The 25547-nt window shown below is 37.1% G+C and overlaps 1 protein-coding gene across 1 annotated transcript in view; it reads right to left on the bottom strand.

Annotated features, from left to right (window-relative positions):
- Window positions 1-11926, bottom strand: part of LOC134421017 (collagen alpha-1(XXVIII) chain-like) — a 33687-nt gene extending 21761 nt beyond the window's left edge. Inside the window, exons 1-13 of the mRNA XM_063161397.1 lie at window positions 11770-11926; window positions 10415-10983; window positions 8759-8779; window positions 7329-7388; window positions 6158-6211; window positions 6036-6080; window positions 5216-5242; window positions 4893-4937; window positions 4238-4282; window positions 3538-3591; window positions 2730-2798; window positions 1974-2042; window positions 166-234 (exon numbers count right to left, since the gene is read on the bottom strand). Of these exons, the coding sequence (XP_063017467.1) occupies window positions 166-234; window positions 1974-2042; window positions 2730-2798; window positions 3538-3591; window positions 4238-4282; window positions 4893-4937; window positions 5216-5242; window positions 6036-6080; window positions 6158-6211; window positions 7329-7388; window positions 8759-8779; window positions 10415-10983; window positions 11770-11926 (1284 nt within the window). The remainder of the gene's footprint in view (window positions 1-165; window positions 235-1973; window positions 2043-2729; window positions 2799-3537; window positions 3592-4237; window positions 4283-4892; window positions 4938-5215; window positions 5243-6035; window positions 6081-6157; window positions 6212-7328; window positions 7389-8758; window positions 8780-10414; window positions 10984-11769) is intronic.
- Between the last annotated feature and the right edge of the window lie 13621 nt (window positions 11927-25547).

The following is a 25547-nucleotide window of genomic DNA, read 5'->3' as shown; positions in this document are numbered from 1 at the left end:
TTGAACCAAGTGAATTCCATCAAAATATATTGGATTGTTTGATGGAAAATCTTAATATTAATTTACAAGATACTTTCTCAGATTCCTGTGCCTTCTATGGACTTGTTTTGGCATGCACTCATTTAATGGTGCTGCTCTGGTCTTAAAACCCTTTGACTGTTTTACCTTTGCTCCTGGAAGCCCTTCTCCTGGTGAGCCTCTTTCTCCTTGAACCCCTTGTGGTCCTTGAGGCCCCTGTTAACAGAAGTTTAAAATGACCTGGGATATGTATTAATCACTCAGATGAACAGCAGTGTATTCTATGTCACTCTTATAAGCAGGTCTTCAGACCTTGGTGTAGTTACAATCTGTTACAGTTCATGCAGTGACACAGCATCCCCAGTGAGTAAGTGATGAGCATTCTGGCCTGCAGCAGTAACAATACCCTTCAGGTTACTAAGGAATCACAGGTTATATAGATGAAATTTCTATTCCTTACATTTTGGAATCTTCACGCCCTAAATTTCCATTTTACAAATTCTTGCTAATCCTTATTAATGTATCAGTATAATCATGAGAGACAGAAGCAGATTAAAGCCCATGCAGAGTAATGAAAGAAACAAAGCTGTAGGAAGATTTGACTGTACTTGGCAAAGAGAGAAATAGCATGCCCTTCCCTTTTTGAAAAAAGATCTGATAGAAGCACAAGGGGCAAATGACAAAAAAAATGCATGTCCAACACCTGTGCATATTAAGCCTGCTTCACTCTGTTTTCTTGCATCTGTTTTTAAAAGATTTTTATTCAGATTTATTGCTTGGGGTTACACATACATCACAGAATGCTGGTAAATTTGTCTCTGCATAGCCTAAATATGCTTCTCCTTCTGCACAGAGCTTTAGAGTCATTCCTGAGGTATAGATATTTGGACTCAATTAAGCCATTAAAATGAATTTCTTTTGAAGCAAAGAAACTTTAAAATAAATAAAAGCGGCATATTTAGAATATTTTTTTAAAAAATCAGAATCCCTTGTTATAGCAGTATTTTTTTGCCTAGGAAAGATTAATATCACAGGCACCTCTTCCCCCACAGAGTGGGTCTTGGCTCTGTGGTGTTACTGAAAGGACTGGAAGTGTTACTGCCCTGCTTGGACTGATTGCCACCACCAGCCTTATTTGTAATGCTCTTCTTCTTGGGCTCTCCAGTAGTGTATTTTCAAGCAGGTTTGAAATCAGTCAGTTCACCTACCAAATGATGAGTCTCTTTTTCACAGGAGCACCTTTTATGAAATGTTTATTCCAAATTTTGCCTTGTCAATGGGAAAAAGGTACTTGTGTAAAAACTGAACAAAATTTCCCTTGTGGTTGCACTAGAAATCTTTCATCCAGGTGAAGAGAAATGAAATTAAGTCTGCTGTATTGTAAATAGCTCAGTAAAAGGTTCTGCCTGCTATTTAGAAAAAAAGGACCATAAAATTGACTTACTGGTTTTCTGAATTACCACAAAGAGATGGATTTTATAATGGCCAGGAAGAGGAAGGGAAGGAAGAGACTTCAGAGCCAAACCTACTGTAAATTCTGAAAGTCTCCTCCTCAAAGCCTCAAAGCCATGCTGATGTTAATGTTCTAGTGATACTGAAAAGCAGTCAAATTCAAAGGTATCACATAGGGACTGGACACTATTAAATCTATCAGGAAACAGATTTATTTATATATTTGTGTGGTTTTGCATCAGATGTTATCTTTTCATACCCATTTTAGAGATATGATAATTAGAAAATTTAAGAAATTGGAAACAATTCCAGTTTATTGAGGGAAACAACAGTCAGACAACATAATATGTATAAGAGTAAGAAATGGTAGAAGAAAGAAAAGAGATGGTACAGCTTAGCACACATTTTCTTGTGTGCTAAATCTTCCCCATGTTTATGGGGAAGCATTGAGAAATTTGCTTTCTGTCCTGCTTTCCTCTTACCAAATTAAAAAACAGACATACCATAAATCCTGGTTCACCAACTCCAGGTGGGCCAACAGGGCCTGGTCTTCCTGTCAAACCAATGTCACCCTTCAAAGAAAGATGTACTTTGAATATGCCTGATTTAGGAATTTTTATGTGTGCAGCATATAACAACTCATCAGGCATTCTGTGCTGGAAATATTGGATGTAGGAGAATACAGGAACAGCAGAGAAAACCTGAGTGTCCTCAGAGTCACACACCACACGAGGCCCAGCAGGCTTTGAACTGGGGCAGTGTCACAGCTTTAGGGGAGAGGTCAGTTCTGCATTTGACAGAAGAAAATGTTGAGTCTAAAAACTCTAAAAGATTCATTATTCCCTTCATGCACCCAGTCATGTATCACTTACTGTCCTTTCCCAAGAAGTCAGTATTCTATCTTCTATCTTGCAGTTTCTGTTCTTTTTATGCCAGTCATCTAAACCAACAAGCCTGTTTTGCACAGATTAATTTCTGTTTAAGACTATGAATTTGTTTTTACCTAATCATTCTCTTCTTGGTAGTTTATGTCAAGCATAACGACTACTGTAAAAAAATCCTTTAAAGTATATACTTAAAATGTACTTTTTGTTTGCAACTGTTTGTAAACAGTTTTGATAACATACAAAATACCTTTCCAGTACCACAAAACCACATTTATGGTCTTGAAGTTTCATGTGAATCAGCAAGTCTATTAGCTCAGCTGTCTTGATCCTTATCCTAAAACACATGCTATACAGAATATGAGATTTTTGTACCTTTGGGCCTGGCAGTCCTACTCCAGTTTCTCCAGGCAAGCCAGGTGGCCCAGGGAGACCTCTTTCACCCTTTCAAAGAATGAAAAGAAAACAACTTTGCTTATAAATCAGTTTAACTCACATTGTAGATTAATTTTTAGTGCATCTTGAATTTCAGCCCATTGGAATTGTCTTCCACAGTATTTTGTCTGTTCATCCTTTCAGAGCTTCAAAATTCCCTTGTAATAATTCATCTTGTACAAAGATGAGACTCAACAAAAGGAAAAATGTTTCATAAAATGTAAGTCTTGACACTCAGCTGTTCCGTGTATCGCTGTTGGCCAGTTGGTGTAAAGAAGATATCAAGAGAGATAACAAATAATGTCCCTTATATGCTTATTTTCAAGCTTTTCTTCAGGACAATATTCCTTTTGAACTACAGAATTCTTCTTGAGAATGTTCAGTCTCAAAAAAAGGCTTGATTTGAGATCTCAAACAGAATTCCTGTTTGGCTCTTCAGGAAAAAGTTTTAAATTGAAAACTGAAGAAGTTCAATGCTAAGTAGTATTCTCTGACTCTAGCATATTTTAAGTGTTGATTAATAAAGATGGGAGTGTGATTTGGACCTGAATTCAATACAAAGAGTGAAGTAATAAATACCTTTCTTAAGAACCTTGTAGAATACAAAAAGTACACAATTTGCTATCTGTGCCAAGTTAAACTGCATCCACTACAAGAAGGGTATAGAATATAAGGATAAAATCATAATTGTTGTGAGGCTATATTGATATCTTTTAACATTAATTAAGAGAAATAGAGCAGTTCTTGCCTTTGATCCTTGCAGACCTTCAGGCCCTTGATCTCCAGATTGTCCTGGCAGACCCTGTTAAAACAGGAGTGGTTTCAATGAGATTTTTCAAGCTTTCATAAAAAATGACAACTTGAAAAAAATTTATTATTTGCTGAAGTCTGCATGAAAAGAAGAGTTTTAAACACAGCAGAACTGAAGCTTTGTTTTGTGATGCATGTACATTTTTAGTTACTCAATCCAGTGGGAGCTGGTTCTGGTATTTGGGGAGAGGAATTGGCTCTCCCTTTTTTTTGGATACAATTAAAGGTAATGTACAGTCAAGGTGTACTGAAATATCTAGGATGGGCTAAGCTTCTTGGCCGTTAGTATGAGAGAACTGGGATGACAAGAGACTAAATATTCTTTATGTACTTCTTGAGGAAATTAAATAGTTAAGACACTGAAAGAGAAATGAGTGTTTTTGGTTTTTATGGAAATGTATTTGCTGTGGTCTTTGAGACTGAATGAATTATAAGGATGATTTATTTGTCTAGATTGCTTCTCCAAATTCTTATTGATTTTGCTATATAAGAAGATAGATTTTGGGTAACTTGAAGTCAGCAACTCAAAGATTCCATGTCAGTAGGGGCATGATATTATTTCAGATCATTGAATCCCAGGGAATCAGGTATTGTTGTTTTCATAGTTCCTTTTTTTTTTTTTTTTTTTTTTCTTTTACCTGTATCCCTCTTACTCCTCTGGGGCCTACTGGACCTTCAGGGCCCTGAAAGATAAGTGAAAAAAATTATATATTTCTGTATTTTTAGATTTTGTCACAACCACTTTAAGGTAGCTTTTTACTAAGGTATCTTGTTTGGATATCTTTACATTAAAATCAAAACTAAATGTAAGAGAAGCTCAGCAGCCACAAAACATTAAATAATTTTTTTTAATTGACTGGTAATCAAAATACAGCATGACCAGTAATTCAGGATTAAACTCTATTTGCTCTATTTGAAATATTTAAAACAATTATGCACTAAATCTTAAAGATTGGAGTAAGATACCTTGTTTTCATTGTTATATCTCATTACCTTTGCTTACTATTTCAAGCCTTCTGCCTCTGTTAAAGTAGAGATTTACCATTGTTTTAAAAAGGCTCAGCCTTGGGCCCTAAGAGGAATCATATGAAAATGTAGAAAGAGCTCAGAAAGTTAGTAAAAATGGTGTCCTTGCTCACTACATATTTCAAACCTGTCAGATGTCAATTTCCCTCAGCCCTAGAACTAATATATGACTTAAATCTATCATCATGGTTGATATTCAGGGAATTCTAATTTTTTTGGTGGTTTAACTGTATTTCTTGGAAACATAACAACTTTGTGGCTACTTACTCTTTCTCCTTTTATTCCTGGGATTCCACATTCACCTCTTTCACCCTGGAAAGGAATAGGAATAAATACTTATGAGTTTCATTGGCATATCATCCTTATTCTCCAGGTGCTTTAGTTGAAAACCTAAATGTTATTATATTCAGGACATAATATAGCAATTGTGCTGCAAGTTCACTGAGGAACAGTTACATCTTCTATTACAGCTTGTGGAGCAGCTGCTAAAATGATGTTATTGTTCCTTACTAGTATTTAAATGAAATACAGCACTATATATAATAAATAACCACAAAGATGCAGGCATCAATTCTGACTAAAAGACATACCTTCTCTCCTTTATATCCAGATTTCCCCTGGGAAAACAAAAAAGCAAAGCAGGTTGTGATGGTACATAACCCAAAAGTAGGAACATGAGTATTGGCTTCCTTAATATTCTACTCTCTTCAGAAAAATAGCATTTCAAATAGAAAAGATGACTCTGATTAATATGGCAATATGATTCGAAGTACTGTGCCTTTTAGTTATGGTAGATGCTGTTGTATGGGTAAATAAATTGTATGAATGTATCATTTTAGACTGGGATTCTGGCCATGTAAATGCAGATCAAGTAGAGTTGATATTTCCATCTTAGTGAAAAACATGCAAAAATAAGAAAACAAGAAAAAGACACTAATTAAAGAGGATGTACTGAATAAATAAGAAAGCATAAAGTAAAGGGATTCATATAAAAATGCATTCAGAATTATGCACTAAGAGACTTGTCCTGCACTTACTTCCTATATGTATTTAATTCAAATTTTTTACTGCTGTTATACACGGGGTCCTTTATTAGTCAAATTTAAATACACTCAGAATAATGCAGGCAGAGTATAAATTTCTGTAATGTTCTTATATTATCACGTCAGAGCATTTCAATGTTTTGGAGGCTCTATGCATTATTGGAGAGTATTTTCTAGATTACACATATATGAAACAATTATTCCTTTTCATTAAGCAATGGGAATGCTTTCAGTTCTTCTTATGTTAATTAATTAGATGGTAAACCAGAATTGGAATTTGCTCTTATAACAATAAAAAAAAAGTGGTATTTTGCCTTAAAGGAACACTGCTCACTGGAGAAGAAGGGGGAAAAAAGTATTTTTTTACCTCTATTCCGTCTCGTCCTGGGATTCCATTAAGACCTGGATCCCCCTATGAATAATGCAACATCAAGATCAGTGAAATAAGGACAAGACAGATCTTTCTCCTAAATGTGAAAAACCAATCACCTTTGCTCCTTTCAGGCCTGGAGCTCCATCGTCCCCAGTGCGACCCTTTTTACCCTGAAACAAACAAAATACAATTCTTATGATATATGTTAGTAAACATAATTTTGTTTTACAATATATATGCTGTTTTTTCTCAAACTTAAGATATTTGCCTTCTATAGATTTATTTCTCAAAATCTCTGAATTTTAATATCATTGAAATTTAATATCTGGGAACAGCAGGACCCACTCAATAGGCAGTCATGTTTCTCCTTTGACTTTGTTATAAACAAAACTAGTTTGTTCACTTCTTCTCTGAAGAAAAGAGGTGATCAGCTGTTTTTGTAACTACCCAGCTTGCTAAGTGGATGTTTTTGTTTTCTTCTCAACTCTTTGGGGTGTATGCTTCTGTGTAAGCAATACCTGCACTTTCCAAGTAAAGACAGCAGATAGTAACCCAAACAAAACTACTGTTTGCACACAGTAGAGGGTACATTTTGTATTAAAGTGCATTGTACTGCACTGCATAAACCCAGGTGTCTTTCTGTTTGTGTATGTGTAGGATATTCAGGTCAAAAGGATGAGGATGGGCCAATCTAGGGTTCTCTTTCAAACTCTGAGACAGTCCCTTCACCTTGAGCAAGGGCTGAAAGGTACTATAGTGCTCTTAGTTCAATGTCAGGGATATAATAGCAGATCATTCTGAAATGCAAGCCCTGCAGTTTAGATCACCAAGCCTTGTATGAAGCAACCCCCTAGAATATTCTGAAAGAAGTCCAGTCCACTTTATTCTTGTCTCAGTTGTTCCTGATGCTTCAGTATTTTGTTCTCTCTCTTGTTTTCAAAGAGCTTTTTGGATATTAATGTTTGATTTGAGGCTAGTTAGATCCAGCTGGTCTTGTGTGATTGCAACAGGAAAGTGTTCCTTTCAGCCTTTCACACTGCTGTGGCTCACAGGAGAGCCTGACCACACATCATTGTTCCTCCTCCTGTCTGTCCCCACACCGAGGCAGTGTCTCATGGACTCTGTGCACTTCCTGCTCCTGGGGCATCTTCATGGAGGAGTGTGTATTGACCCTTGAACTTCTAAGGTCTCAGGATTTGGGTTCAAACAATTTCTTTTAAAATTTTTAACAGTGAATAACATTTTAACTTATACTTTAGATCAGTTATTTGAGTGACAGCTACTTACAGCAGGACCAGGAAGGCCTCTTTCCCCCTTCTCACAGTTACATGTATCAACCTGGGGACACTTGGGATGAAAATAGTACAAATCAGCACATTTTAATGGAAGACATAGAAAACACACAGACATTTGCATTAAGTTACTGTATGGCTAGTTTAAATTTTACACCTGGAATGACCAGAAATTGTATTTACCTGTTTTACAGAAATCTTTTAACTATCAGTATACTACTCATCCAGAATGTGACCTAGGCATGGTAGAGATAGCCAAGAAGATGAAGTAAAAAAGCATCTCTTTACTTAATCCCATTGTAAGCAGGATAGTTTATAGTTTAGCTCTAGCTAGATCTATAAACAAAATATGAATGGATATATACTTTTAGTTAATGCAATTCATTATAATACTTGATAATCCTTCTTTCTCTTCTGTCATCTCTGCCATCAGGTGTCACAGTGAAACCTCATTATGGTATGTATTTATGGGATTTTCAAGATCTTTTTGAATCTTTAAGATCATGACAGAGTTATCACAGATACTGGAGTTATTTTTGAAGGAAGGATAAGGAATGTAATTTTAATTTTTTGTTTAGTTATTTATTAAACTTCTGCTCATCTTGAAGATGTCTAGAAGTGAAGGGTTCAAAAATCATTCTTATCTGAATATCCAAATTAGTCACAATATGTTTTCCAAGGCTAACATTGACTGTCTTACTACTTCTATATAGATAGAGAAAAATCAACATGTCAGTGGAAATTAGTCAAAAATGAAGTCTTTCAAAGTTTTGTGAACACTCATACTATTTAGCAGTTTACTTGAGCTCCTTAGGAGAACATTTTTTGTGTGAAAACTGTGCCTTAAATATACTTAACATCTTTCAAAGGAAAACTAACTTTATTCCCTACAAAATGCCAGCCAGACCTATCAATGCCTGCAGTCAGGGTGACACAGCATGGACAAACTGGAAGAAGGCGTGGTGGAGCTTTGACATCTTACCCTTTTCAAACCCTCTCACACAGGAAGAGGGTTAAGGGTTTGAACTGCCCTGTCTTCAGCTCTGCATCATGTTTTATTTTTCACTGAGTTTGTCAGAGGGCGTGTCAAGATGTATGTCAACATTCTTGCCAGCCTGAATACTCACACATTGTTTCTTTTTCTTTGAAAATACTTTAGGTTAGCAAATTATATTTGTAGTTAGGAAATTAATAAATTATTAATTACTAAATATAATAGTAAATTACCTTAGGATAGCAAATTAAAGCTCTGTCCTGCAAATTCAAAAGCATGTTTAACTTGAAGACAATTCCATTAGACTCAGCATTTAACCAGCTTCCTGAGCTATCAGTTTTCCTGAATCATATTTCCATATAATTGTAAATATATATATTAAGCAGTAAGTCTACACAGGAAAAGAAAAACCAAAAAATTAAAAGATTTACCTCCTCCTCAGACAGGTCTTTCTGTAAAGACAGATATTGAAAACAACATTAGAAACTTAAAGTCTTAATCCAACTCTACAGAAAAGACACTGCAAGATGTGACAATAAATAGATTCACCAACTAGCTAATTAAATTATACAATTAATATATTGACTAACAATTAAATTTTAATTTCTAAGAAACATTCTAGCAATCTCTCCACTCAAAAAATAAGCTAAATATTTTCAATTGTTTTTATAGATTGTTGACTGAAATCATTGACTCTCAATATTCAGCCATAATTTTCTAAAATTACAATAGTAAACAGGTTAGCTAAATATATGGGAACAATGCATCCACAAACTGCATTGTTTACAAACTGCTGAATAGAAGCAGCTCTTTAGTAGGAGTGAAGGATGAATGTTCTACACTTGGAAAATCAGAACCTCTTGTATTCATACTGTTAAGCACACACAAAATGAGAACAGAAAGTACACCCTAGAAAAGATTGGCTTTGCTGATGATCACATAAAGTTATCATCAGCAATTTAGCTGTTATTTTTGAGAAGATCTGTAGAGCTGAGACACCCACATCCTCCCATTTTCCACAACTACTGCAGTCTCTTGAGAGGACATAAATGTGTTGATCAGCAGCAATGCAATACAGATTTCTACAATTCTCATGCATGCAGGTATAGTTATGACAAAGCCATTATTTAAACCAAACAGCAGGCATGCTATTGAAAGAAGGCACCTGAGGATGACTGCCTGTTTAGAAGAGGTAAAATAAAGAGATGTTTTGTTCTTTGAGAGCTGCTTACTATGACACAGGAAAAAGGGACAGTACCAGAGAAGATGGGAAGTGCACTCTTCAGGGAACCAATGCAAACGAAGTGAAGGACAGGGAGCAGGAAAGCCAACACAGGTGCAATTTCAAGGCTTGTGTGGGATCACTTTGGAATCAATTTCATTGCAGAAGTCTCCTGATTGCTATTCATAATTCTAGTTTAAATCTCTGTGCATGCTCAGATAAGGACTCCATCCACCGCTTGTGTCACCAGGGTTATAGGCTAGAATATGGCTATATTCTCTATACTTGGCAGGGAATATTTTTTATATATAAAGTTTAAATGGAGAAGAAAAACATCCAAACAAAGCTTCAAGCTCAATTTACATATTTCCTCTTGATTATGTGGTAGATTTTCCATGGAAATTTAAAGATGTCTATCACGAAGTTCAAATTTTGTCTAAATTGAGCTATCTCCATGGTCTGCAAATTTATTTTCACTTCTACAAGAGCTGCATCTTTTTCTGACATAAAAGGCAGCTTCACTTTCCTACTTGCTACAGACTAAAGCACTAGGATGTAAAAAAAAAGGGTTTTTTAAGACAAGAGATTTGAAATACCTTTCTTAGGAGGAAAAACAAAGATAAAAATAATGTTTAATTCTAATTCAGTTTGCAGTGTCAAATCTTTTGAATGAGAAGATCTGAATGGTGGGAAGAGAAAGGAAACCTTTATTTTGGCACAGTGATCTCATTAATAGTTGGGCTACTTTAAAATGTAAAATGTACAAGTTTCTTCAATGGTATATTGAAGAAATGTATTTTCAAAATATTGGATATAAGATTTACATATGTTCCTAACCCTATTTCAAATTCTTTCTCATACATACCATTTCTTTGAGAACCTTCTCCACTGTTCCTTTCTCCTGGAGGTTGAAAACGAACCGGGATGCTGGGACACTGGCCAGGAGCCGGAGCTTGGCAGCATTGCTGACCTCCTCAGCCACTCTGGTCATTCCCATTGTGAAAAATACAATTCCTTGGTGTTTAGCATCAGCTGCAGCTGCAAAAATGTCTGGGTTTCTTGGATGATCCACTCCATCAGTGAAAAGCACGGCTACTTTGACACTACCCACAGTCCCTTCAGACATGTAGAGCTGAGTAAGATTCGTTATAGCATAAGTTGTGTAGGTGCCATGGCCTATGTGGGTGATGGGAGCAATGTGGGATTTGAATGCTTCAGGACCTTTCCAGTCATGGAAAGTTTGCTCTATGAAAACAGTGCTGCTGTACTGAAGTAGGGCCATCCTCCAGCGCAGGGTACGTCCAGAACTAAGCTGCAGACTTTTCATTCTGTCTACTGTTTGCAGTACAAATCTTTTCTGTTGTTCATGATTGTAGTCCTTAGCACTTTCGGAGCTGTCCAGTAAAAAGGCAATTTCCAGAATGCAATCTTCATCTAGAATAAATAGGTATGTAGGTGAGTGGAGTGACTTTATACTAAATCTCATTCTACCCTTACGTGTATTTTAGGATTGAAGAATGGCATTGTGGAAAATTTTGATGACATCTGTGGTCACAAGTGTGAGCCCTTCATGAAGATAGAGCTGACAGAGGCTGAGGGATTTGCTCCAAAACAGATGTCCCAAGGAATAAAAACCTGAAGGTATGTTGATATAGTATGAAATGAGAAATGTTGTAGTGATTTTTAAATTTAATTCTGTCATCTTGCCTGGTATTTCACTGTACCCTACCAACATAGCTGGAGGTCGTGTATACGAAAATGACGCTTAGTGAACAAGACACTGGAATGTGATTTGACAGAGCTGGATTTTGAGTGAGTGAATGTTAGTACTGTCCCTAGTACTAACACTCACATCCAGTGACAAAAATTTCTAAAAGCAGGATCTGTAGAGTATTAATTTTCTAAACTACTGATGACATCAATTCTATGAAAATAGTTATATGGGCTATTATTCTTATGATAGTAAGAGGCTCTCAGCCACATCATAACAAAATACAGATGCTGTCTCCTTTTCTGAAATACACAAAAAGGGAGGGAAAAGATGGGAGTGAAAAGATGTGAGTAAAAAGATAAAAGTGCAAAGGTTAGGCAGGTGCAAATGTAGAATGAGGCAAACCTGACTGATTATAAGCATCTAGAAGGCAAATTAACCATATAGTCCAGAATTCAAATAAATCAGGATGTTTAAAATCACACCTGTTTTAAAATTACAATATTCACCTTGTTCACTTGAGCTGGGATATTTTTCTACAATATTTGACAGAATGTGTTTAGGTTTTGATCTTCTCAATCCATATATCTTCTCTTCCCTGAGATTTTCTGCTAAAAACTCATGATGTTCAAGTATCCACAAAAGCCACCAGAATCTGAGGAACATCATTGGTTTGTTTCCTAAACAACACAAATACAGAAGCACAGCAGTACAAGGATGATAAAACATGATTCAACAATTTTGCTTCAACAGGTTGCTTAGCAGTCTTGTATTTTAAACTATCATCCCTAAAAACAAGGTGATTTTGCTTTCTTTGGGTAAAATCTTTTCAAAACCACACTATAAATAATAAATGGAGACATACTGGAATTTTTTCAAGCATTGTACATATCGTTCTAGCACATACATCTCTCTACACTGGAGACAGACTTTTACAAACACACTTCATTTCTCTCTCATTGCCTGGTATTGTTTTTACCATCCATGGCTGTACCCATGTGGATGAACTGTGAACCCCAAGTGTAATTCACAGAGGTGTTTTTTTCTAAACCAGCTTTTTCCATGGCTGATATGGGGAGAAGGAAGTACTGAGGCAAACCTCAATTTTCCCCTACTCTCTTACTTAAGAACTGATGGCTGTGCACATTTCTCCCTGCTATCCCAGTCCCCTGGCCTAAACAGTCCAATGGAGAATAGTCATGGCCTGAGGGTGCTGTCAAGGCATGAATGAACCTGCTGTGCAATCCTGGGGACCTGGGCATGTCCTGGCCTCACATGCACACCCAGCTCACAGGCTGCTCAGGGTCTGATAGATCATTCCTGCTGCACTTTGGTTTCATTGCCATCTCCCTGCAAATTCTCCCCAGGGAGCTACAGTGCATACCAAAAGGGCAGTTTGATGGCAAGAATCAACCTCCCAGGATTGAGCAAAAGTCACCTGACTCATAAAATTCCCTAACACAGCCTTGACTGCAGCGTTTCTTGGCTCCTGATAGTTTAGGGTGGGAATTCCTATGCCCACAGACACAGGCAGAGAGGGCAGGGGGTCCTTACCTCAATGCTCCAAAGCCAAAGGCTGTGCAGGGATGCAGGATGCTGCTCGGGGCTCGCTGGCAGCTGCGTTGCCCTCCCTGTGACGGGTGCTTTGTGAGGAAAGGAGGGAGAAGCCGGGCTGCAAGCTCGTGTGAGAATCGGTGTCATCTGTCAGGAGGGGCCAGCAGAAAGGATTAAGGCAGAGAGCAGCAATCCTGGCTCCCCCTCCTCCACAGCCACCCGCTCCTCTCCTGCCCCCGAGGCTATGCATATATGTTCTAGTTCAGCCCCCACAGCCGTTTGCACACAAAAATGCTCATCCGTAACTGGGAATGAATGGAAGAGGGCTGTTCTTACCCCAGCACACTTCCCTACACACCAGCCCAGTGCTGTTCACTCTCTTCTCCCATCACTACTATCCACACTTTACCCTCATACTTTTGCACATCTCTCATGCTTGACTCGGCAGCTTTTTGTAATGGGCATCATGTTGTCAATATCATCTTAGCACCTGATGGTTGTAGGATCCCTTTCAAACCTAAAAGGATCTCCTCATAATGAGCTGTTACTGGTAACTACTGAACTAAAAAGATATTTACTGTCCCATGAACTTGGCCAACTGAAATTTCAGTTCCTGGTGAAACTCTGCAGCATGAGGTGGTCAAATAAGGCAGGCCAATTTGAAAGCCCGTGTCAGTTTCTGGAGATTTGTCTTTGTCCCACATCTCCTTTTAAAGACTGTAATAGGGAACAATGACTGACACATAGTATGATGCCTTCAAAATATAAGCTGAGTAGCTAAGGATCCTGAAGGCTATCTCTTTTAGCAGTGATTGCAGCTTGTCACCTAATTCTTCAAAGATCCTCAGAAAACTTTGCATTCCAAATTAACATATTAAACAAGTAGCTTTTTTCACAGAAATACCTTTTTTTCTTTTACTGTGGCCTCATCATTTTCCACCAACAGGCACACAAAGAGGACCCAATGCTAACTGCTGTCCTCCTTTCCACCTTCAGTGTCCAGCCAACTCAGCCCACTTATCACAGGCACAGCCAAGGCAGCTCAGGAGATTGTGGGGAAAGAATGCAGCTTTGGCTCCAGTTTAGATACATGAGAGCCACTGGCAGGACAATGCAGCTGGATGCTGAAACCATTTGCCATGGTTCTAACCCCATCTTCTGTTTTCTGTATTTGCCAGCAATTCAAAACTGGTGAACTAGGATGGCTGAATCCAACCCTACATATTGTATGGCTGCTTATCCTTATCTAAGCTGAAACTAACTCAGCCACAGCTATTTGTGCCACAATTACAGGTAAGAAAGAATCTTCTTTCAGGGCTGGAAAGAATTGATGTTTATTTCTCTCCAGCCACTTGGATCTTTCTGCGCTTAGACTGTCATATTCAGATTTTGATTAAGGCAAAGAATGAAAAGGCAATATCTTCCCATTTAGGAACACAAATTATATGGTGTTTAACTGAAATAGGTACAATAAATCTCACCTAGCCCCTAAATCTTACCGAGAAAAAGTTCTAATTTTAGTAAGAAAAAGCATGTTACTTGTGGTTGGGATTATATGCTTCCCATTATCAAAACATTGAAATTCTTTCATTGTCACTGCTAATCCCTACCTAAAAACATAGCTGGCAAATATTTTCTTAATTAAACAACTATTCTGCTTGCATGTTTAGTAGCAAGTTCCTGGCTTCAGGCTATTTCCTTTTATTGGTGAATAATGTTTACCTTCAGGACAAATTTTTCTCTTTTTATCTTGGCCAGGTGCTACTTTAAAAGCTTAGTGAGGCCTCCACATTTTTATACCTGTTTGCATGGTATTATTCTGTCCAAAATTCCAGCCATGTGACATAACACAGTACACTTCTAGACTTGCAGTCTTCTGAACTTGGGAAGTTCTCAATACCTGCACTACTCTTACAGTGACAGCTTATCAAAACCTGAATGATACCAATGTAAAATATGTATGCCCTGATACATCTGAAATAACTCTTAAAACTAAAAATTAACAGCAAGACTTCTTGCCTCTTATACCACAAACTTTACTAAGTGCTTATTTAATATTTTAATGGCATTATCCTGTACATATTTTTAAAATAAAATAAATGCCTTAAAACCTATGCTAAGGAACATTCATGCTGTCATTTAAGTGCTATAAATTGATTGCTGAATTTTTTTTTTTTTTTTGTAAAGGAGTAAAAACGTGTTGTATTTTTTCTTGAGGAATCGAGACATTGGATGCTTCTGCACACAATTAATTGCATTTCCATTCCACTCATATTTAAACATTTTTAAGTTTCTTTTACATGTCTGGGAGGTGACACTACAGACTCCTGTACTTAGTTGACTAAGTTGGGCCCAGATATTTTACCTCATATATGCTTCCTACATTAAGTCTGGTAATCCTTGCAGGAGTCAAACACTGACATGAATATAAGGCTATGTTATGGTTGCACCAACTGAAACTGAGATCACAGATATAGCTGCATATTCAGATCTTCAGATCTCTGAATTTTTTCCATCACTGTTTGAAATCCAAGAGTTCTCAGCTGTCTGATCCCAGTATTTCAAATCTTTGAAATTAGGTCTAACACTTTTTTTCAAGGAATAGAGGGGTATGTGAGAGCTATTTAAAATCACATGTAAATAGGTTATATTCAATCAAAAGAAATTTCTTATCATTTTAGAACCACGTGAAAAGGCATCATATGAAGAAAGATCTGCAAGATATTTTTGCAAGTGAGAGTGTTTAAGCACTTTTAGGAAAGGAAAAAAAAAAAGGTGATATTTATACCCCTTTGTTGGTGGCATTAGCATTGCATAGGTGATGACAGCTTCAGAGCTCCCTGAGGTTGCAAGGGCACTTTGAAGGGACACTGAATGAAGAACTGGGGCTTAGATGCCCCTTGCTGTGGTGTAGCATGACCTCCTGGGTCAGCAGCAGCCCCTCACTATTGCCTCCTAATGGGCAGAAGAAGCAGCAAGCCTGACAGTTCCAAACTTCTTCCCCAGAGCTCTCTTCTTTGTCTGCCCCTCCCATCTGTCTGTGGGTACCTCCTTTACACAGACTCTTGAGCCTGGTCTGGCTCAACTGCCACTCCTTCATCCACTGTTTAACAAAATTCGATATATTATTGAGAAGCCTAGAGTAATTTCTCATAAAATAGAGTAACTAGTGTCTTCTAGCATGATATCATGCCACTAGAATGTGAGAGAGTCCTGACTAGCCCTTCAGCTGTCCCTACAAGCCTGCAACATCACTGGATATGGAGTAATGATGAGCCAGCATAGCTGGCAAAATACCACCTGAATATTTCCACATGCTAAAGGAATGCTGAACCACCAGGGAGGCCAGTTTGTGGGAGCAGCATGAGGCAGACAAACCATGCTTTTGGTTTTCCTCTGCTCTGATGGTAATTTTTTTTTCCCAAAGAGTTTGACATGATGTATCTGAAATATTTTTGCACTTTTTTGCTACTTCAGTGTGAATAATTCGCATATCAAGTCTGCTGTCAACTGTTAAATATACACACACTTCACACAAACTTTTCTGGTGTTTCATGGCCTCAGGATAGTCTTGACCATTTAACCTGACTGCATCATGATGTAATGGTATTTCAAGAGTATTTATTTCATTATATTATACCTGTCAGTACATGACCAAAGTGTCCAGAAGAAACAAAAACCTACCTGACTTGAACTTGTAAAATAATGAAAGCACATAATTTACAACATTTTGTATCCTGATACTAAAAAGGAATGTTATAAAGAATGTGGCTCACAGTGCTGTAAGTTCTATCACATAGGCAAATTTTGGGAAAAATAGTTTGAAAGTTCAAATATTTGAAGTAATTGAGCAAGAAAATTTTTAAAAATTAGAACTTTACATAGGATTATATGTCAAGAAAGATAAAAACCTGTATTTCACTTTTTGACTACAAAATGTTTTCTAGTGAATTTGGCAGCCCAAGATTCAACTGAGCAGTCAGTTAATCATGGTTAAGTCTTGACAAATTGACTTCTGTTTGTCAACTCTTGAGGCTACAGTTTAAATTTTTTAAAATATGGACTTAACATTCTGCAAATGCAAATGATTTGTCAAAGCAAATCAGCTGTTTTCCTCTGACCCCACTGTCACAGAAAATACTGTAAGCAAAGGCTTTGATGGCAGAGACTTGCTCTTTGTATAGTTCCCAACAGATTTTAGTGATTGAGACTGGAGTAGTCAACATGTCTTTTTCTTTTGCAGCTGGTATGAATGTGGCTCTCCATTTTTCTCTTTTTAAGTACTGCTCTTCTGCAATGTTTTTTCAGGAGGTGTGGCAAGAAAAAGACTCTAACAAGGCATAAAAGGAAGGAGACTGTCTTCAGCATTTTCCTTTTTTATCTAGAGACAATATAGCCAAAAACTCACTTTGAGCATTTTAGTGGTAATTAAATACTCATAGTCTGCCTGCAGTATCAATCAATATCAAAGCTTTTGTTTTGTTTTCAAGGTATTTATTTCTGCTTTTATTTTAATAATTCTCCTTTCATTTTCAGTTTCCCTCACCAAGAGGTATTTTCCATTTACAGCCTAAGTATGTAAGCATATCTCTACATAAGCAAGTTATTTTCAAATGTATTTGAAGCATTTAGCCTAACAAGAGAATGAAAGCATGCTAATAATTAGTACAGCAATAGTTTTAACATACAAAATATTTGACTTAACATTTGATGGTACAAACATGAACATTTAACTAGATCAAAAATACTTTTAAAATCATTGTTTCTTAAGGATTTAATTTTATTTGCTGCATTGGTGCCAATGAAAATGTACTTGACAAGTAATTATTTTGAATTCGCTGTTACACGCCAGTTACTTCTTATTGTACAGTACACTTTGCATAATTCTCTTCTTCCACCTGCCTGATTTTCATGTTGATAACTGTAATTAGCAGTACAAAACTCTTTTTAAAATACAGTAATTACATTTTTAAGGAGTAGAAACTAATATATTTTTTAGGAAGGTGCAATAAATAGCAGATGCATTAATGTCACCTAGTACATGTTGAGAAGATATTTTCCAATAATTTTAAGCAGAATAACTCTGATAGAAATATAATCAGGTAGTTAAAGCATGTTGCTGTATGTGTTATTCCATATTAGCAAATGACAGAGTTTTGGTAGAAAAAGTCATGTTCTATACAGTTCTAAAGTTGTGATCCTTTTCATGCTGGGAACAGATTTTGTCTTTCAGAGACGTGATTATTTATATAGTTGTAAAGAGGCACGCATTTATCTTACAACCATTGTTGTCATTATAACTCTAAACTTGCATAAATATTAGAATTTGATCTTTTGACCTATTTTTAAACTGTTTGTAATACACATTAACCTCTGAGCTGAGAGCAGTAATTGTGCTTGTAAACTAGCTCTCAGAGCCCTTAGTGATCCTGACCAGCCTCAGCTGACACCCCCACCCCTGGCACCATTTCAGCTCAGCCTGAGGCCACCAGCCTTGCCCATAGTGGTGTGAGGGTAGGTGGGCCACTGGCTCTGCCACAGCCCTGTCTGGGTATGCTGGTGTCCCATACTGTCCTGTCCTCTACTGGTGCCTGATAAGCTGGGCTAGAGGCTGCTCCCAGCCCATGTCCCTTGCTGTGGGCAGTGGGATTAGAAGCCCAGCTCTGCTGTCCCATTTGGCACTCCTTGTTCCCCCTGCCCTGGGGATGCAGCTGTTCTGCTGCTCCTGAGAGAACTGGTGCCATTATTTACAGGTCATCATGAATGCTGGTAGTTATCTCCATGTCAGTGAGTATCTACAGCTCTTCACAAACCCCTCAGAGAGCCCTCAGTGAAACATCAGCCCTATTTAGCAGCATTTGCTTGTGGTGAAATGCTGTGCTAGTGGAGGCAGAGGTAGGTCTTCACACTCATAAACTAGTAAACCTCTACCTCATTCAGAGCTTTTAAAAAAGGAATGTGTAAGTATATGTCTAAAGGCTGAGAGTGTTGAGGTTGTTCAGTCTGGAGAACAGCAGGCTCAAGGGAGACCTCATGGTGGCCCTCCAGCACTTGAGAGGACCTATGAGGAGAATGGCATAGACTTTTTAGCAGGGCTTGTTGGAATGGGACAAGGGGTAATGGTTTTAGACTAAAAGAGGTTAGAGTACCTATAAGGAAGATGTTCTTTGCAATGAGGATGATAAAACACTGGGCCAGATTGTTCAGAGAGGTGGTAGAGGTGTCATGCCTGGAGACATTGAAAGGAGGTTGGATGGAGCTTTGAACAACCTGATCTGGTTGAAGGTGTCCCTTTGCACTGCAGGGGGGTTGGACTAGGGGACTTTTAAAGGTCCCTTCCAATGCAAACTATTGCATGATTTCTAAATGAAAACTTGTAGAATGTAAATGCATTTGTGTGGAGTTGTGTTAGGGTGAAATCTTATCTATTAATTTTTGTGGTGTTCAAACAGCTCTTTCCTTTTGGTGCACCTGTAGCACAGTCCATAGATAGGTTTTTATGTGTAGGCATGCATTATCTGAGCGAGTCTGTAGTATGGTTTGGTGAGCTAAGAGCTTAAAGACATGCAATTATTACTGAATGTAAAACAGGTATAACTGATGGCAGTGGGCAGTGTTTAATCATCTTTATACTTAAATATGTGTAGCACCAAGCCTGCTGAATTATGCTTTTTAGCAGAAGGTGGTTAAGAAGGCGCTCAAAACATCCTCCTACTCTAGTTTTGGTATTATCATATATTAACTGTAACAATTATAGAGGTGAGACTAGATTCTCTAGATTTTTTAAGCTTGCAGGATTCTTAACTTGTTAAATGCTTGTGTGTAGTGCTACAAAACATCTGACTTCTTAGAGACTTCTTCTTAAGAAAACAGGTAATTTTATACATAATGCGAGTTTTCAGCTGATTTATTTTTTTCTTAAAAATATTTTTGAACAACTGAATCTTTTCAAATGTTTTTCAGAATGGTCCTGGAGGTCTGGAGTAAAATTTCAATATGGAATTTCAGTTTTTAAAAAGTCAGGTTGAAAAAAACAAAACAAATCAGTTACAAGATATGTCCACCGGGTGTCAGCCTTGATTCACGTTTGAAGGTTGTGTGGTTATTGCTGGCTGCACAAGGTGCCTGAGAGATGACTGATAGAGCAAGGCTATTAATATCAGTAATACAGCTAACAGCTTTTTTTTAAACTTCAGGAAATTTATGTAATGTAGGAGTCACTGTGCTATCACTATAGCCACTTTGGTTCAAAAAGAGACTAAAATATGGTGGGTATTTTTATAGTTGTCTTTTGAATGGTCTGCTTGGGCATTGTGTACTATCTATGGATTAGAAATATCAGGAGGGGAATAGCTGATTTATCCTCCTACCAGGCCTGTAATGTGGCATGGCTGCCAGAGGGGTCCTTGAAGTAGAGATGAAGGGAGACATGGAAAAGATCTCTTGTATGAAAGTGTCACCTATTGCAATGGCAGAGAGAGTGTGTTAGGTAACCTAGGCTGCTTAGGATATTGTTGCCCTTTGCATGTACTTTTCCTTTTTATAAGAACTTAGACCTTTTTATTGTTATTATAATGTGACAGACCTTCAGCCTTCTTTTCTGAAAACCTCTTGAAAATCTTCAGATTTTCTGTACTGTGGAAAATAAAGTGGATTTTTGAACAATAGATTTCTACACTCTCTTCACAAAGGTGTTTTTAGTGAGCTTTGGATACTGCATACACAATAAATGTATAAGTCTATATTGCATTTCCTTATATTAACCATATCTTCACCTGATGGACAGGGAAATAAAAACATTACTTACAGAGCATCAAATAGTAAATTAGTTTTGCTGCACTCTATTTGTGACTATTCATATTCTGTAATGTTTTAGTGGTTAAAATGAGTTCTGTTTTGGATCGTCTCAGAGTATGAAGACCTTCAGAAAAGAGTAACCAAATTAAAAGGAATGTGTAAAAATATAATTCTAGTTAAATGAAAATCATTTAAGAAGCTATCTAAAGTGAGCAGATTACAAGCTCATCTTTTCTGTCTTTTTCTGGATCCAAAGGTAGCCTAACAGTCTGCTCCTTCTCTGCTTCTTTTAATTAATTGCATTCATTGCTCACATTTTCAGGAAACCTTTTTTCCCTGATAAAAGTTTTCAAGAATGAGGTGATAGGGCTGATGAAAATATCATAACTGGGAAGGAATGTTCCTTCTGGTTAAAGTTAAGCAACTTCTTAGTTTTGTATTTCTTAAATTCTTGAGATGATATGTTGAGCTGAGAACATCAAATACATGCTAGCTGCATATGAGAACATTGAAAGGCCTCGTGCCTGTGAGCAGGATCCTGAAGCATCTTCACTACATTTTTTCTGTTCTAGGCAGTTTTTTATGTGGATATGGGAACTCAATTTAATTTACAGATTAGTGACTTTTTTTTGTGGAGCATCTTTATCTAATTATTTCACAGTTGTCTGTAGACATTAGAGATGCTGGGAGCGCTGTGGGACTGAACTGCTCAAAGTGTGGTTCAAAACTCGCTTCCATGAGTTATGCAATGACAACTACCACATGCCTGTAGAGGTTGCTGAGTCCTGGGATGATGGTTCTAAGCTGGAACTGGGAACTGAGAGATGATGGATGATGAAGTAAGGTTAGCAAACAGCAGTACTTTTTTTTTCTGCATGCTCATGTGGCCTGACCTAGGCAAAGCAGCAACCACTCACACAAACAACCTGCCTGTTACTTGTGCTGTGGTGCAAAACAGTGGATCTTGGATCTTTTTTCTTCCTTGGCTTGAGAACCTCTTAAGAATTCTAGCCTGGAGTTGAACTTCTTACCCCACTCTAAATATATGCAGTTCTAGTGGAAGGATTTTAAAATAATTTGAGGGGGAAAAAAGTGATGTTGCCTCAAATGTAAATGCTTGCTCCTGGTTCTAATCATTGTGTATTATGAAGCATGCTGTACATAGTTCAGAGTTATTCTGTCAAATACAAGCAGGAGGAATTTGCAGTTTACAAGGATTTTGAAGTAGCATTCTTTGAGTATTGTGTTTTTTGCTACAGTCTTTGCTGTGTCAAGTATTTGGTCGATCTCAGTCCTGCTGGTAACAGTTACTATCAAGAAGAAGATAAAGTCACAAGGGAAGAAGTCCTTTGTCAAATAATGAGATTTTAAATATACTGAATGCATTACTATTTTATTTGCTTTTAGAAGTCATTCATGGCATAGCCCTTCCTGAGTAGACCATCACAGCTGATGTCTGTTTCCCAGGTCTGTTAAATGTCACCTCAGAGATGATGAAAAAGTTCACCTCCTCCCCTTAAACCCTTTTAGCCAGGGACAGCCCAAGTAAAGATCACTTCAAAGGCAAAACATGGCTCTTTTTTTTTTTTTTTTTTTTTTTTTTTTTTAAACATGGCATTGCAATGTCAGTAGATGGTAGTTCTAATTTTACTGCCCCAATTAAATGTTATAATTATGCCTAGTTCTCTTCATTGTGCATATTAGGAACATCTCCTGTAAAGATGCTGGAACTGCAGTAGCTTCAAATTGGGACTGCAGAAATGGGATCAGTCCCCATAACACAATACAAACTCCAAGGGAGAGAGGCATGTGACTCCACACCCCTTATCTTCAGCTGCAACTCCTTTCAGGACTGCTCAGATAAGATTAAAAGAACCAGGCTCCCTTCCAACCATCTCCCACTTTTCACCTGAAGAAAGTTGCTGAGATAAAGAGCAGACTCTAGCTGCAGAATTTGAGTCTGCTTCTAACGTGCACAAATGCAAATTCAAAGAAAATAGAGCTCATTTTGGCAAATGTGTGAGTGCAACTGAGCTCTTTTTTGATGTTGCATTTGACTTGATAGAAAAGATTCTGTTGACTCCTTTGATTCATTCATCCTCTATGGAAAATTGTGTAAATCAAATACTAAAAGAGCTGCAACCCAAAATCTGAGAGGTTTCTTGTTGTTGAATTTAGTTTTGGCTTATTTAAACTGACTGTTAGTTTAAACTGACTTAAGCTGCAAACTTAAGTAGTTTGAAAATGTAAATTATGTTCACTGGAAAACTTTACCTCTGATCCTCCTCACTAATGGTTATTATTTTGGTTTAAGTGACAGGAGTTATGATCTCTGCTTTGTTTTGCAGATAGGGGAATGAAGACATAAAGATCAAAATGGCATTAAAACTAAGAGGAGATATTTTATTATCTTCTAGGGTAAGCCCACCAAACCAATATTTAGTGTATTCAAATTGCTTATATGATTAGGCTCCTAGATGGTAGGTTTTAATGAAAAAAAAATATTTGAAATATCCTTATGCCTTCTATATTTAGAAATAATGAAACATGAGCAGGGATGATTTGGGAATGTGACCCATGAGAAGCTACCTTTTGCTATGGAGGGAAAAAAAAGGGCACCTCCTGCAGCATATGATTGAGGGTATGGAGTGCAATTGTGTCTCTGTGGAAATCAGTCATTTCTGACATGTTTTTATTTTTTATTTCTTTATTCTTTTATTCTAGCCCTTAGCTGGATCCCAGCGAGAATGATATTTTGCATAGCTTTGTTCTAATATAACCTTATACTGTTAAAACCTAAAGGTCAAACAAAAATGGAAAACTGCCCACAAATCCCTGGTCTTTCACTGTGTTTAACTCAGGATGAGTGTGAGATAATGACAGGTGTCTTTAAAGTACCTTTTGTCCCTTCCTAATCCTGGTTTATGGAGATTTAAGCATCACAGGCATAGTAAGTAGTCAATGAAATGTTCTATCTCATACATAGTTTCCAGGGATCCCTGTGAAGTAGGAAAATATGGAGGTTGTGGTGTTGTACCTTCATCTCTTTCTGGTATTCTGATTGTGTGCTGGAGTAAGATTTGCTCTGCTGATCTTAAACTATATTCATTTTGTATGGTTTTTCTTACACTGGTGAGTTAGTTCAAATGAGCAGTTTCATAGTTGTGAATCTGACCTTGTATCTCCTAGTGCAACTTGATCAATACATCAGTTCACATACAAAGCAATTGTTTTGCTCCAAGAGGAGTAGTAAGGACTTCAGCATATATTGATTATATTGGTTTTGGCTTGCATTCCTCTTTGCTCTGTCTTGTAACTTAATCTGCAATGAAATATTAGGAAGACCAAAATATATTGGGAATGAAGGAGAAGGAAAGAGCAATGTAGAATGTGTGATCCATACTGGAATAAGTACAAGTACAGCAACAGAAATAAAGAGAAGACCATGATATCCTTTTAGAGAACAGTAAATGCTTATTGGTGCTGTAGCTCTGAGAGCAAAATTTGGGTTTAATATTCTCTTTTATTAAAAATACTTTGTTCAGAAATGGAAGAGTGCTGACACTAACATGATATATTGTCTGAATCTCTGCTGACTGTTTTCAGTGCTTCAATATTTGAAGCAGTTGTTGTCTGATGACATGGAAAAGTTGATTGACAGTAAAACATGAGAAGAGTTTTGCATATTTTGCATATGTTCTGTAAGTTTCATTGAAGCTCACTTACCTCACTTGATTTAAAATATTAAAAAGCTAATCTGAAGATAATGTATTGCCACACTCACGAGACTTGTCAAATCCCAGGAAAAATGGAATCCACAGTGACTCTTGGCAATGAGGAGCATAAAGGAACAGATATGACTAAATCATCCTGCAGGGATGGTGTGGGATGCCTATGTTGATTAGAGATGGCATAAATCTTTGTCTTGAATTTTCACTACAATTCTTTGCTGGATATAAAGACAGCGAGATATACTTCTACTGGAAAAGGTAAAGATGGATCAACAGACATTCTATTTGCTGGTCTTTATTTCAGTATTTCTTAATATCACTGGCTGCCTGTTGGATGATGACAGATTTTTAACAACTTTTTTTTTTTTTAAAACTACCATTCATATGTATGTGCCTTTGCACTTCAGGCTGAATTATTTCATTACATTCAAAAGGTATCAAACCTTGAACACCACTCAAACAACAGCTAATAAAAATTCAGGGAACTGATTATTTGAAAGGTTGACTGGAAGAACTCATTGTTGACTACAGTGAGTTCCTACTTATATCTAGGAAAACTATAAACCTAATTTCTAAAGTCAGGCATAGGTTTTTGTCATCTTTTATTAAAAAATGCTCTGTTTTGTTCCTGTAGTAGATCCAGGCATCTTGTGTTTTATTTGAATGTTGGCTATGGGTAGCTGTTCACTGACTGCTGATGAATCTTAACTGAAACTATTGAACTTTGGACTTTTGCCTCCGAAGTCTAATGGAGCCTGAATTTAACCTAATGTCTATTTTATTTTTTTAAATTTAGAAGGAAGGTTTTTAACTGTGACCTGTGGAAATAATTGTCATGTTTGTGTTTTAAGGACATTTTTAGTGATATGTATTTGATTACCCATTAGTTTTTCAAAGGAAGATGGCAATGATAATATATGAAGACTGCTGGCTCTCAATCCACTTTTTTCATCATTCAATAATTAACTGGGTATCCAGCTTCATAAATCAAAGGTCCAAGGTTTGAGACTTGTCCTTTTAGTTATTTCTGGAGTTTTGACTACAACACTACAATATGAATAAAACATTACTTTCAGGTCAATATGAGGGCTCCAGCTAATGGTCTTCAAATTAATGAAACAACTTCTTCTACTGTACCTAATCAGCCACAGAGGATTATGGGAACCGAGGGAATTTTCATTAGTATCTCTTAAAGTGTCTGACAC

Source organism: Melospiza melodia, chromosome 8, assembly GCF_035770615.1.
Source record: "Melospiza melodia melodia isolate bMelMel2 chromosome 8, bMelMel2.pri, whole genome shotgun sequence".
Classification (NCBI taxonomy): Eukaryota; Metazoa; Chordata; class Aves; order Passeriformes; family Passerellidae; genus Melospiza; species Melospiza melodia.
This window is presented reverse-complemented; position numbering and strand designations above follow the sequence as displayed.